Genomic DNA, 12,557 nt, shown 5'->3' on the forward strand with positions numbered 1-12,557 from the left:
AGAATCTAGGGGGAGACAGAACAGACGGGAAATCTATCGAGGCCTGTCCATATGGATATCGGCATCTGCACGTTACAATGTCGGGTACCTGGGGACGCCTCTATGATGACAGCAGCAGGGTCGAGGGCATTCGAGACGGAATCCAGGCAGTGTCAGTGAAAGTAGCGTGACAGGGCGACTGGGCGGAGGAGGGGTGTTGGCGGGAGGTGGGAGGTGGAGTCAGACCAGTGCGGGGCACTTTCACTTTCACCTTCACCTTCACCACGTTGTATTGATCTACCTTTTGGATACGGGATGCATACACACATACAGGAGGGCTGTGAGCCTGAACTAGGTCGAGCAGTTACTGACTGTCCCTGCCAGCCTGTATGTGCAGCTCACGTCTCACAAGCCCCAGCTCGCTCACACACAGCTCACAGTTGGGAGCTTAGGCAGCAACCCTCGCCTCTGCGTGTAAGTGAGTAAGGAAGTCAGCACTGGGCTGCTGCTATTTTTATGACTTTCGCCATGGAGAGCGCCAGCCCAGTGCCCCCGTGTTGCCGCACCGATTCCATCGCAATCGGGCGACATCCCCGAGATACCCACATTCCTATAGGGCGGTGAGGGGGGTCGAATAAGGGAGGGACCCCTGGCCGATCACCCCATTCACCCGGCGACTCAATGGCCCCGGCCGCCGTGCCATCGACTACTGCTGGACCGCAGGCGAGCTAGGTGTTAGCTGTTGTCTTTGCCAATCTATCACAATTCCACGGGGCGATAACTTCCCTGCCAGCCACCTAGTCAACCCCATTGAATCCGCGACCATGGCAACGGAAAAGTCCCAACAGCAGAAGCTCAGTCTCGGCCGCGTCGTCGTCATCGGTGGCTGCGGCTTCCTGGGCCACCATGTCGTCAACCTGCTTCTCCGCAGCTGGAGCTGCAGCCACGTCTGCGTCTTGGACATGCAGTGCACCAAGAACCGCCGGCCCGCCTCGGACAACGTCGAGTATGTCGATGCCAACATCACCGACCCTGACCAGCTGCTCAAGGAGTTCGGACGCATCAAGCCCGACGTCGTCATCCACACGGCCTCGCCCCCGGCCCAGGGCAGTGGCAACGTGAGCCACGACCTCTTCCGCCGCGTCAACATCGAGGGCACGCGAAATGTGGTGACGGCGTGCCAGCAGACCGGCGTCAAGGCACTGGTCTTCACGAGCTCCGCCAGCATCATGAGCGACAACAAGAACGACCTGATTAATGCGAGCGAGGCCCACCCCGTCATCCGAGGCAAGGCGCAGAGCGAGTACTACTCCGAGACCAAGGTATGTTCACTTCCACCACTACTCCCTGCTGGAGTGTGCGCGCGCCGTGCCGTGACTAACAGTCCCTCTTCACCCAACTAGGCCGAAGCTGAGTCAATAGCCCTTGCCGCCAACCGATCCGAGACTGCGCCAAACCTCCTGACTGCCTCGATCCGACCCTCCGGCATCTTCGGCGAAGGAGACATGCAGGCCATCTACCACATGGTGAACATTTACGAGCAAGGGAAGCACAACGTCCAGATCGGCGAGAACGAGAACCTCTTCGATTTCACCTACGTTGAGAACGTGGCGCACGCGCACCTGCTGGCGGCGCGCGCCCTCCTCGTGACGGCGGCCGCCGAGACGCAGCCCCTTGACCACGAGCGCGTCGACGGCGAGGCCTTCCTCGTGACCAACGGCGAACCCGTCTACTTTTGGGACTTCACGCGCGCTGTCTGGCGCGCCGCCGGCAGCGACAAGGGCCCCGGCAGCGCCTGGACCCTGGCGCGCGAGACGGGCCTCATGCTTGGTTTCCTCAGCGAGGTCTACTTTGGCATCGTCCACAAGCCCGCCACCTTCAACCGCCAGCGCATCATTTACAGCTGCATGACCCGCTACTACGACATCACAAAGGCTCGGAGACGGCTCGGCTACGAGCCCCTCGTCAGTTTGTCGGAAGGCGTCAAGCGTGCCGTGGCCTGGACGCTGGAGCAGAAGAAAAAGGAGAAGAAGGTTTGAGTGAACGAGGAACAATGCGTCTGCCATGCACGCCGACATGGACTGTATTATGTCTCACCTAGCGGCCGAAGTCATACAAAGACCATCATCTTTGGCACGATCCATTTGGACCCAAGTGGGAAGAATGCAGCGGAGAAGCCCCGGCCGCTCCCTCTTGTCGATGCATGAAAGCGATACGCAAAATATACACATGGAATCAGCACATGAAAATAAATACAAATGGCGAGGGACGAGGCGATGTACGATATTCGTACTTTATTTAATAATACCATACATATCAAGTCGTGACCAGCCGTTTGTGAGACAGTGTACTTTTGTTGAGATTTCACGCCCATGAGACAGATATTACTGTGCTCTGTCTATAAAGCCATCACTGGTATAGTGAAAAGCAAAGAAGCAATTCTGGGGATGGCTTATCTTGGATTTATGAGCATCCTGCTTGAGGGGCTCCTCCTTCTTAGTTCGACTGCAACTATCTTCCTATTCCTTAACTACGTAAACGTCTGCCTTGTGCTGCTGGTATAACAGCTGTCCTCAGAAGAGCATCCCGCTGTGCTGGCTTGATAAAAGTCGTTATAGCCATTCGAATCTGTGATTGGTGTTGATTTGTCGGGTCAGAGGATGGTGGTAACATGCCCAGAAACTGAGAGCAGGTAGGTAAGTAAGTATTGGACAAGCAATGGCTTTCCACATGCCGGCCCTTCCTTATCAGGAGGTATGTAGAGAGACGTCATATTTGATTTGAGCCAATACCCAAACATCTCTTCCCATCGGTCGAACTTGGATAGCCTCCATCCACCCATATCTTCAGCAGTTCGTGGACACTGATAAAGTAAGAAGACCACGTCCCAGCCGCCCGCACCCAGCACGTAAGCATTGAAGAAGACCAGCCAAAAAGGAAATGGCTGTCATAGATCCACACTACTCCAAGCTTTGCAACCAACATAAAAAAAACCCAGCGCAGCTATCTTGGGCTGGGCCACTATGAGAACGAACGGGGCATCAAATCCTGCCCCTGTAGACAAAGCCTCGCTGAGGTCGCAAACAGGAATTGAATGTATCGCAGAACCATCATCTTTTTGTAGGTAGAATGGATTTCATCAAACGCCGGCCGAAAATGCTGTCAAAGTCTGTCTACACCAGAATCATGCTATGTCGTGAATGAGCTCCTGCGAAATGGCAGGAAACTGCGGGGTCGCTCCGGAACGAATAGAGCTCGACCGCAGTGAAGATGGAAGAGGTATATATACCAAAAGTCGGGTGACATGTATTACCCAGTGCCGGTAGGGATGGAGCTGTTCTGTCGGCCCCATGCAGCAGGGTTCTGAGCCGAGCCTGAGTTCCGCCACTGACGTGGCCCATTTTCTATACCTTCGGGGCGTTGTTCAGGGCCATACTGCTCAGGGTACGGCGAAGGTCCATGGTCAGGCTGTCGGAACCGTTGTGGAGGCGTCCCTTGATTGGATGGGAAGGGGATTGCTGGCTCCTGAACCGGGACACTTCGCTCGTTATGCCATGCGCCGGGGTCCGTGTCCACCCTGGTAGCCAATGGCCTGATGTTGTCTTGTCTGTTGACAAGCTCTGCATCATAATGCCTGGGTCCTCCCACTGACCGATCCCCAATACGCTTGAGGATCTCCTTGGTGGTGATATCAGTGTTGTTGCTGAACAACGACGAGTCACTCAGGATATCCATGAGCTCATCTGGGACCTATTGGGAAGTTAGCGGTGGAAACAACTGATTGACTGCCACAAAGGACCCTTACCATGCACATTTCATCGTTGTATTGAATCATCTCCTCAACCGCAGCGACAGCAGTCATTGGTTCATCTGAGAAGCTCGGGTTCTTGGTGTTAATGTAGAGGATGTTGGGGGCCATAACACGAGCCAGATTGTGGACATCCATCCTGGAGCCGGTGTCCTCGTCAACTTGGTGGAAGGTGGCAGTCCACTTCAGGAAGTTGAACAAAACTTCCAGTGAGTCCCGGTTGAGCTGAGGAAGGAGACAGCAAATGAGATGTAAGCAATGCCTCCTCTTGTCGGCATCCTTGATCTTAGTTGCGGCGATCCACACGCGATAGAGCTTTTGGGTCATGAGAGGATCAGGAAGCTCGCGGAGATACCGCTTCAACAGCGCCGCAAGCTGGTGAGGTGTCTCATCATTCCAACGGACAGCGTCACAGCCTTCACGGTCAACTGCGTTGACCATTTCCGTCAGTTTCTTGATGTTTCCATTCTTCCGGAAGACACCTTCAACCGAGAGATCCTTATTTTTCAAGGCAGTAATTGTGTCCTCGACAATGGCTGGTATACGGAGAGCACCAGGGCCGACACCGTCCGTCGAGTCTGCACCATCTCTTTCGGTGATGACTTCCAGCGGCACACCGAAGACACCCTTTTTCTTGACATTTTTCTTGTTCTCCTTGTTTCCGAATGCTTTTCCAAACTTGTTCCAGAATGTCGGGGGCTTTCTTGCCTCGATGAGGCTCAGGAGATCCTCGAGAGAGAACTCTGGCTCAAGCAGTGGGTGCATTGAGAGCACAGCAACGTGGCGAACAATGAAATACTCCAAACCCGAGAGCTCTGAGAAGAACTTGCTTGAACCTCTCTGTGGTGAGGGCTCGGCCTGTAGACGAGGGTCATCGCGTCCGTCGGATTGTGATCTCTGATGGCCGCCACTAGCACCAGCCCCAAATACGGGGTGGGTTGCTGGGGAACGGAATAGCTCGTGACGGCTTTGCCTGTTTTGCGCTGTTTGCTTCTCCTTGGCCTGCTCCACCGCCACGATCCGAGGAATATCATCCAGAGTAAGGGCGTCTTGATGTCCGAAGTACTGCTCTGTTGAACCACCAAGTCCACCCTCGCGCTCTTCCTCCTGGATGTCTCTGTTTCTAGACGCCATGTCGGCCCCAGCAGAGCCAGGCCTGACTCCTTGTCCATCAGGCCCATCCATTATCCTGGATGTTCGAGCCTTCCTAAGGCTAGATGACAGATGCTTGTCAAGGCGGGTGCTTCGAAGCCGGCGCACATCGTTGAGAGTGCTCTCATAAGACGACTCTCTCTGATGCCTCTCTGCTTCGCCTCCGGCGAACGACTTTGACCGTGAGTCGGATGTCAACATAGGGGCAACATTGTCGCTTGGTGCCCTCTGCCCGTCGGCCGAGTTGTATCCACCCAGGTTGGGGTCTTCAGATGTGTGAGGGAGAGCGCCGTTATTCCTGAGGATCTCCAGTAGTCTTGCAAGAGCAACCCTCAGCAGGAATACATACTGCTGAAGCTTGGAGATGTGTTCCACAGGCTGACCCGTGCCACCAGACTGTGCGTCACAGTCTGCGCAGAGGATTTTGAGATCCCGCTGAACACGCGCCTGATCCAGAAACATACTTAGCTCCTTCGAGCACCTCTCGCAAGAAACACAAGTGGCGTGCCACCTCTTGTCCCCACTCAACGCGCACTGGTCCTCTATGGGTTTCCGACATAATGTACACTGATCCGAGTCGTTAGCCGACAGGCGCGCTATGCCATTTGTAATCTGCAGCGTATTGTCTTCGTTCTTGGCCGATTCTATCAGGCTGAGATCTTCGAGGAACTGGTAGAGTCCGTCGGGGGGTGTGCTGTTCTCGCTCGAATTTGAGAGCCCCCTGCAGACAGATCCTTATTAACAGCTTAAGGTAATGGGCGAGGCCTGTGACGAGCGATAGCAGCTCTTGGGTAACACCCAGCTTCCGAACACCTGTGTCCTGGGTCTTCGAAAGGAGAGAAAAGAAGGAAACGATCTTTTTGCAGAGTAGTTTTGCTTCACGACCGTATGAAAGCCCTGTACTTGGTCAGTTAACAATACCCAGTAAAGAAATTTAAAAGGCACGCACCTTTCAGTTCGAATTGCTTCATCGAATCGTCCAGTCTATCCGCGGCCGTAAAGAGAACTTCAACGTGTAGAATGAACTTTTTGGCTACTAAGACGCCGTCAATGTAGGCACCATTACTGACATGCAATAACATATCAGAGATGCACGCGGCCGACGATTCTTCAAACGTCGAGAGAACGCTCCAAATCCGATAGACCTTGTCTTCCATCTTCTCCTCTTCGACTTTGACCAGCTCGCGGCTCTCAGCTGTATCCTCAGGTTCCGGAAAAGGCTCGCCGCCGTCCTGGGCGGGAGTGAGGCGGACATTCCAAAACTTGTGAATCATGTAGCATTCGGGATGCCAATGTTGATTTTGACCATTGCGGAATATCTCAACAAATTGCTTGAGAATCGCAGTGTGGCACCCATTGCACCTTTGGGCAAATTGGGTAGAGTAGTGGTAGTGGCAGTATACGTTACCGTCGTGCTCGTAGTAGCTGTCCTGAGCGCCGAAAACCGTTGAACACAAGGAGCAGGTGAAATGCTCGACATGGTACTTGCGGTCAAGGGCAGTGATATACGATCCTCGAAGCGCACCTCCGCACTGGTGACAAAGAAGCCCGAGCCTTCTGAAGTAGTCCGTCTCACAGAGCGGATATTGGCCGCCGCCTTCTTCATCTTCGGCCGGGAAGAACTTGGATGCGACGATCTGGCCGCAGTCCTGAAATGCACCACATGTATTAGCGTCGCCGTCTAACGATACGTCGATCAAAAGGAGGGCTTACTCTGCACTTGAAGCAGTCCAGGTGAAATGTGCCGTCCAGTGCCCTCACGAACTGGCCTGTCAAAGGCTCTCCACACTTGTGGCATATCCGTGTTTGCCCACTTGCTTTCCTTTCACGTCCTCTTGACCTGTTTCTCTCCTGGCTCTTTCGGGTATCGCTGCCAACGCTGAGGGCTGGAGAGCCGGGCGGTCGGTTCGGGGGAGCGAAGCCACCGTTCTGGAACGATGGACTCGGTGTCATGTGAAGGCGGTCCCTGTCCAGCTGGTAGCTATTTTCTGTAATGGGCGGCGGAGGGGGTGACCGTGAATGCGGTCCCCAGCCAGACCGCCTCCGTAATCCGAGCCCATGTTAGCGACAGAGAGAGGTGCCTGTCACGTCGCCGCCACGCGATGCTTCTCGCCGGGATGGGTGCTGGTCGTTGTCCTTCCTCAATGGCGACCTATTCTATATTGACAGAGGACAGGGCAGTCGCAGTGTCTATTGGTTACGGCAATGTGGCGGTTGGGGGTGCTGTCCCACGTCAGACCTGGGCATTGGGCGGGCGACAACTATTGACTTTCCACAACGGATAGTACGTGCGACGAGCGGAGGGGACACCGAACGGGTTGCAGTGGCTATCGGTGTCGTGCAGCAACAACAGCGGCAGCAGGTTCTGGTCTCTGCATTCGGATTATTAAGTGTGTAAGTTTAAAGATGGATGACTTGGGGTGCGGTGCACTGGATTGGGTTGCTAGAGTGTGCCGTCTGGTTCATTGGGGACTGGGATATTTTGGACCCTGCGACAACCCTTCTCCTCATCGAATGGGGGGAAGCCAGGCCGGGGGGGGTGCTAGGAGGGAGGGAGGAGATGGAATAAGTTGGATGCCGCCGAGAAAGGGTGACAAGCAGAAAATAGCTGGGGCCGGCGGGCTTCACGAAATGAAAGCAACCTTGCAGATTGAACGGGGAAGAGCAGCAAAAAGTCCACACATACCTGGGAAGTCGAATCAAAGAACGTCGAGCACGAAAGGCAGAAACAAGGAAATGGGAAGATATCGTGACCGGCAAGGGGAAACAAGGGTATCGGTCAAAAAACCGACGTCGCGTTCCCGGGTGCTCAACTACTTGTAATAACGTACGTGAAGGTAATGTACTATGCGCTATGCCCAGCCCAGTTGCCAGTGAGCCAAGTTGGGCATGTGTGCAGTGCAGAACGGGCGGAGAGGAGGACAGTCCAGTACAGGAAGGACAGGAGGGCTGGTACAAGGCGCTGCAACTTTTGGGAGACCAAAGGGGGGCAGATGGGGGGAGGAAATAAGCCTAGCTCGATCATTCAGGTGCAACCTTAGTACATACTGGAGACTGGAAATTGGAAAGGCGGAAAGGGAACAAGTGGGCGACGCTGGATTACAGTACAGCAAAGTACAGCTAGGCAGCTTACAGCACTGGATACCACGGGATGGATCTGCTGGGCAAAGTGTACATTAGGCGCTCAACTCAATGTTCAACGTTGGTAGAATCAAATTGCTGTCGGTAGATGAGCTGGAACGATACATCAAGTCCCCTGCCTCCCGAGTCTACATGTAGGTGATAAACAGGCCCATCAATCAATGGTGAGGTCTCCATCCAGTTGCTGGACGGTACGGTACGGATGTGTTTTAGTGTGCAATTGGGGCGGCGCCAGGGGGGTGGATGAGTGATACTCCTTGCCCATTCAGGCACACTAACTTAGAAACCAACGAGCGACGAGAGCGACGAGAGCGACGAGGGAGAGCTTCCAACAAGCCAGCTAGCCAGCCCAGCAGAAGAAGCCCCAGAGCCCAGGAACCTTGTGCCTGTTGTGTTGTGTGTGTGTGTGAGAGAGTCCTGTGGGTGGGTGGAGGTAGATGACAGTTAGCGTGCTCCAACAACCAGAGATGAAGCAGGAGATGCGACTCGAGTACGAGCCCAAACAAAGAAGGAGGATCAGCCATGGCCGTGGCCGTATTAATCTGCAATATATATGAGCATTTTTCTTGTCTTGCAACTCTTGTCACGACCAGCTCGACCTATACCGAGGACTTTCTTCAACTGGTTTCAGTTCTCTCTCCCCCTCCAAATCGAGTCAGGACTGTTGTTAGCGCTGTCTGGAGCTCGTGCAGCAGGTTCAGACCAGCCCGGCGTCACGTGGCTGCAATTTCACTATTGCATGGCTCTAAGCATCAATGCACACACTTGGTACAGTTGGTCCGCCAGATAGTATGGAAGTGCAATTAGCAGGCAGAGAGTCTGGACGCGTTCTGCAAGCTCCTAGCAAGTAATCTGCTTTGTTGATTGTTGTTCGTATCCCAGTCTAGTCCCTCGGCATTGGGTTCCTGAACCAATTGACCAAAGATGGTGGTGACTTGAATACTACACCCTACAATCTCACCGCCCCTGGATACTTAAGGTATCCCGCTGGAGCATACCCAACACACCTCCGACTGAAGGTGGGCCGCTCCAACCTCATCTGCATGCATACAGCATACAGCCTATGTGAGATCCTGTACCTGAAGTTAATGGGTAAGCAAGTGACGACTTTGTTGCCATGCGTAAAAGCTTATGCATAACTTCCAAGAGCCAGATCCCACTGACGCTATGGTACCTATCTGTAAATCCGATCACGTTAAGTAGGGGAGAAAACCATGAGCCCTCTATCACTCCCTATTCGGAAGAAGCTCAAGCTCACACCCATAAATGTGCCTGTGCACCACCACCTAGACCGAGGTGACCGGGATGGCTTGAGTGATATCAATTGTTCTTCACACCGATCTGGAAACAAACATTGCCATTTTCGCATATATCCCATTCCGCATACGTCTCGAGGCTGGACTAGTGCGAGCGATGCATGATGGTGGCTTACCGTTGACCGCCAAACACCACATAGTTGCAAACAGGGGGGTGGTTGAAGCCCGTCAAACTAAGCGGCGATCTGGTTGAAGTGCCAGGTGATGGAGATGTTCTCTAAAATCGAAGATTCGCCATGCGCCAAAGCCATATAGACGGTTCATCTGGTATTTTTGGAAGTTATGTAGCACGTATGAAGTTCCGAAGAAATGCTCCGAAAGTGTTGAAGCAAATGTAAGTAGCGGCTGCACGGCTTGCCTTGCCTTACCTCTTGCCTTCTTACCTTTTTGTGTCTCTCCCTCTCAGGCTGCCCCACCAAAATTGCTCAATGTAAGGAATTCCGTCAACGACCCCGCAATGCTGGACTGACGACTGTGAAGGAGAGCTATCCGTCCCGACTCTCAATCCAGAGCAGTTCCAAAATAGCCCCGCGTTACATGTATCAGTCTTCTCAATGGCAGATACAGAAACAGCAGATGCTCCCAGCGAGCCCCAGGGGCGCCATGTAACTTATTGCGGCGGTAAGCAGACCATCTTCTTTTCCAACATTGCAAAGCTTTTCCACTTCCCAAAAGGCTTGATGGCTGACATTTCGGTGGTACGATGATTTCAGTCTGTACTCTTCCCCCAGAGGTATGTCTATGTCTGTCTGTCGCAAGCAGCAGGGCGAACCCTTTCCTTCCCCATTCCGCGCCACCCTCAAGCTGAAACTCGAACTGACCGGTCGAAATCGAACAGTACTGTGAGTATGGAGGCACCGCCAAGAAATGCCAGGACTGGCTACAGAAGGCCCATCCCTCTATGTACGAGCAGATATGGTCACCCGGTATGTCTATCTATCCTAGGTGGCGCAACCACTATCCTAACGCGTGGCTCCTTCTCTTTCTACAGAAGCTCTAGAAGCCGCCACGGCCAACCTCTCCGTCGCCGCCCAGGAGCGCGCCGCAAAGGACGCGAAGAAGAAGGCGGCCCAGGCCGAGAAGGCCGAGCAGAAACAGGCGGACAAGATGGCCAACAGCGTCATCACCATCAAGCGGGTTGAACGAAACAAGCGCAAGTACGTCACGGCCGTCTCGGGACTCGAAGCGTTCGGGCTCGAGCTCAAGAAGGTCTCCAAAGAGTTCGGCAAAAAGTTCGCCACTGGCTCCTCTGTTACCAAGCTGCCCAGCGGCGGCGAGGAGATTGTCGTTCAGGGTGATGTAAGCGACGAAATCGAGGAGTTCCTGCTGGAGAAGTACAAGGATATACCCGAGGACAACATCGAGCTTGTTGACGACAAGAAGAAGAAGTCGAGTGCTGCTTGAGAGACACGTTCAAGCAAGGAATGGGTTGGATTGGATCCAAAAGTTGGGTTCCGTATCATGAATGCATGCAGTGGCACGTGTAGGCTAGGACAGCAAGGTAGGCCGCACAAATAAACACCAACCGACTACCCAGAACGCCAATTGGGCAGCATCTCATTGTAGCAATTCCATAGTGATGTAACTTAACCCCAACGCCGTGATCCGCAATAACGCCATCCCAATCCGTCGTATCTCATTTACATGAGCCATGCTCCTGCTTCATAGGCGGGCGGCATTGGCTCCAATTCCTCACGCTCGTTTCCGCAATGTCCTACCAGTGGTGCTGGCAGGTGCAGCGGTTGCCTTGAAGCCGGCGCCTTCTTGGAAGTGGCAGATTTGATCGTACCCATGACTGTGCGTTTAGTCGCCGGTGGAGGCTTAGTTGCCGGTGCTCGAGATGCTGTACTCTTTTTCACGACAGTAGCTGTACTTGCTTCACTCGACTCGCTGGTACCACTGACTTTCCGCCTTCCACGGGTAGAGGCCGTCGTTGCTGCGGCGGGCAACGGGGGCTTCCTCGAACGAGTGCCCGTGCCGGCAGCGCTTCCACTAGTTGCTGGTGCGGCCGCTTTCCGTGACGCAGCTGCGGCGCGTGATCCCTTTGCTTTTTCGACCATGTTCGACAGTATATTGGATGACGACTTTGACGCAATGCTCTTGGCTGGAGAAGGAGGTCGCCCTATCATAGACTTGACAGGTGAGGTTGGCCGTTCAGCGGCCCGCGGCGCAACACGCGCATTGGTTGATGTGGGCGACAAGACGTGACTAGGCTGGACAGATGATGCCTCAGCGACAGCACCGACGCGCGATTTCTTCTTAGGGATTGCGATGGGTTCAGCTGAATTTTCTTTGTCGTAGCCACTTGCCATCTCCTCACTAAATGCTAGTCAGCAAACTTCGAACATGACAGCCCCTTCGTGAATAACGCCTGCGTACCTCAAACCATTATGAGGACGTCTGGTATGAGACTCAATCGTAGACACGGGCTTCCGAGGAATAGGCTTGGGCGATGTGCCATCCTTGGCAGGTACTGGCGGAGGTCGAGTAACATACGTGGAGCGAGCTGGCCGCGATGGTTGCGGTTCTGTGTGCTTAGCTAGGAGTTCGCCCATCTTGGCTTTCCGGAGCGAAGTAGGAATGCGATTAACACGCATCTCCACTCGAGATCGCAGTTGTTGCGCCTGGACATTGTACTGGGCTCTCAATCTCCGAGCGCGTTCGGTAACTAGAATGACGGGTTAGACGCGTCTTTCTTATCTTCGCTAGGGGGTTGCATACTCTCTAGTTGCAAATTGTCAATAAGAGCCTGCTTCTGAGCCAATGTGAGGCCGACTCTCCTCCTCTTGATCGGACTTCTCCGCGGCGTGCTCGTTGGCGATGTCGACGACTTGCGCTTTCTTGGTTGCACGGGCGCCATATTGTTTTGGTATCTTGGGGCCCGGGTCGACAGGTATGCGTATGTATATCCGGCAGAAATGGTGCGGCGATACGTGTGCTGGTGAGAGACAGCAGCCAATTTGACTTCGTTATCGTGCGTCTGGTTTGGTAGAGGTGCGTGTTGGTGGCTGGGTTTTTGGTGTCGCTGAACGGCTTTCGTGAAGCTGCAGGCGTGCAGGGCGGAATGGGACGACGGCTCGATCAGTGGACGAGAGTTACTGGAAGTAAACAAATTGGTTTGGTGGTTTTAGTGGTGCAAGCAAGCTCTCAACGCGCCGCAA

General features: G+C 53.9%; 4 protein-coding genes across 4 annotated transcripts; 2 read left to right on the forward strand and 2 right to left on the reverse strand.

The window, feature by feature from the left end:
* Positions 1-803: 803 nt before the first annotated feature.
* Positions 804-2,018, forward strand: PG998_002001 (erg26- C-3 sterol dehydrogenase; the record flags this gene model as incomplete). Its single annotated transcript, XM_066868819.1, has 2 exons — positions 804-1,301; positions 1,383-2,018. The coding sequence occupies 2 exons, from the start codon at positions 804-806 to the stop codon at positions 2,016-2,018; spliced, it is 1,134 nt and encodes a 377-aa protein (XP_066737234.1).
* A 1,270-nt stretch (positions 2,019-3,288) lies between these two features.
* Positions 3,289-6,892, reverse strand: PG998_002002 (rho GTPase activator; the record flags this gene model as incomplete). The annotated part of the gene is made up of 5 exons (XM_066868820.1): positions 3,289-3,729; positions 3,785-5,642; positions 5,683-5,836; positions 5,889-6,588; positions 6,653-6,892. The coding sequence occupies 5 exons, from the start codon at positions 6,890-6,892 to the stop codon at positions 3,289-3,291; spliced, it is 3,393 nt and encodes a 1,130-aa protein (XP_066737235.1).
* Positions 6,893-9,950: 3,058 nt separating this feature from the next.
* On the forward strand, positions 9,951-10,800 carry PG998_002003 (uncharacterized protein; the record flags this gene model as incomplete). Its single annotated transcript, XM_066868821.1, has 4 exons — positions 9,951-10,017; positions 10,110-10,129; positions 10,235-10,322; positions 10,388-10,800. The coding sequence occupies 4 exons, from the start codon at positions 9,951-9,953 to the stop codon at positions 10,798-10,800; spliced, it is 588 nt and encodes a 195-aa protein (XP_066737236.1).
* A 236-nt stretch (positions 10,801-11,036) lies between these two features.
* PG998_002004 (uncharacterized protein) lies at positions 11,037-12,256 on the reverse strand (the record flags this gene model as incomplete). Its single annotated transcript, XM_066868822.1, has 3 exons — positions 11,037-11,715; positions 11,776-12,064; positions 12,118-12,256. The coding sequence occupies 3 exons, from the start codon at positions 12,254-12,256 to the stop codon at positions 11,037-11,039; spliced, it is 1,107 nt and encodes a 368-aa protein (XP_066737237.1).
* Between the last annotated feature and the right edge of the window lie 301 nt (positions 12,257-12,557).

This window comes from Apiospora kogelbergensis (genome assembly GCF_038363985.1).
Source record: "Apiospora kogelbergensis strain CBS 113332 chromosome Unknown utg000001l_segment0_segment0, whole genome shotgun sequence".
In the NCBI taxonomy this organism is placed as follows: Eukaryota; Fungi; Ascomycota; class Sordariomycetes; order Amphisphaeriales; family Apiosporaceae; genus Apiospora; species Apiospora kogelbergensis.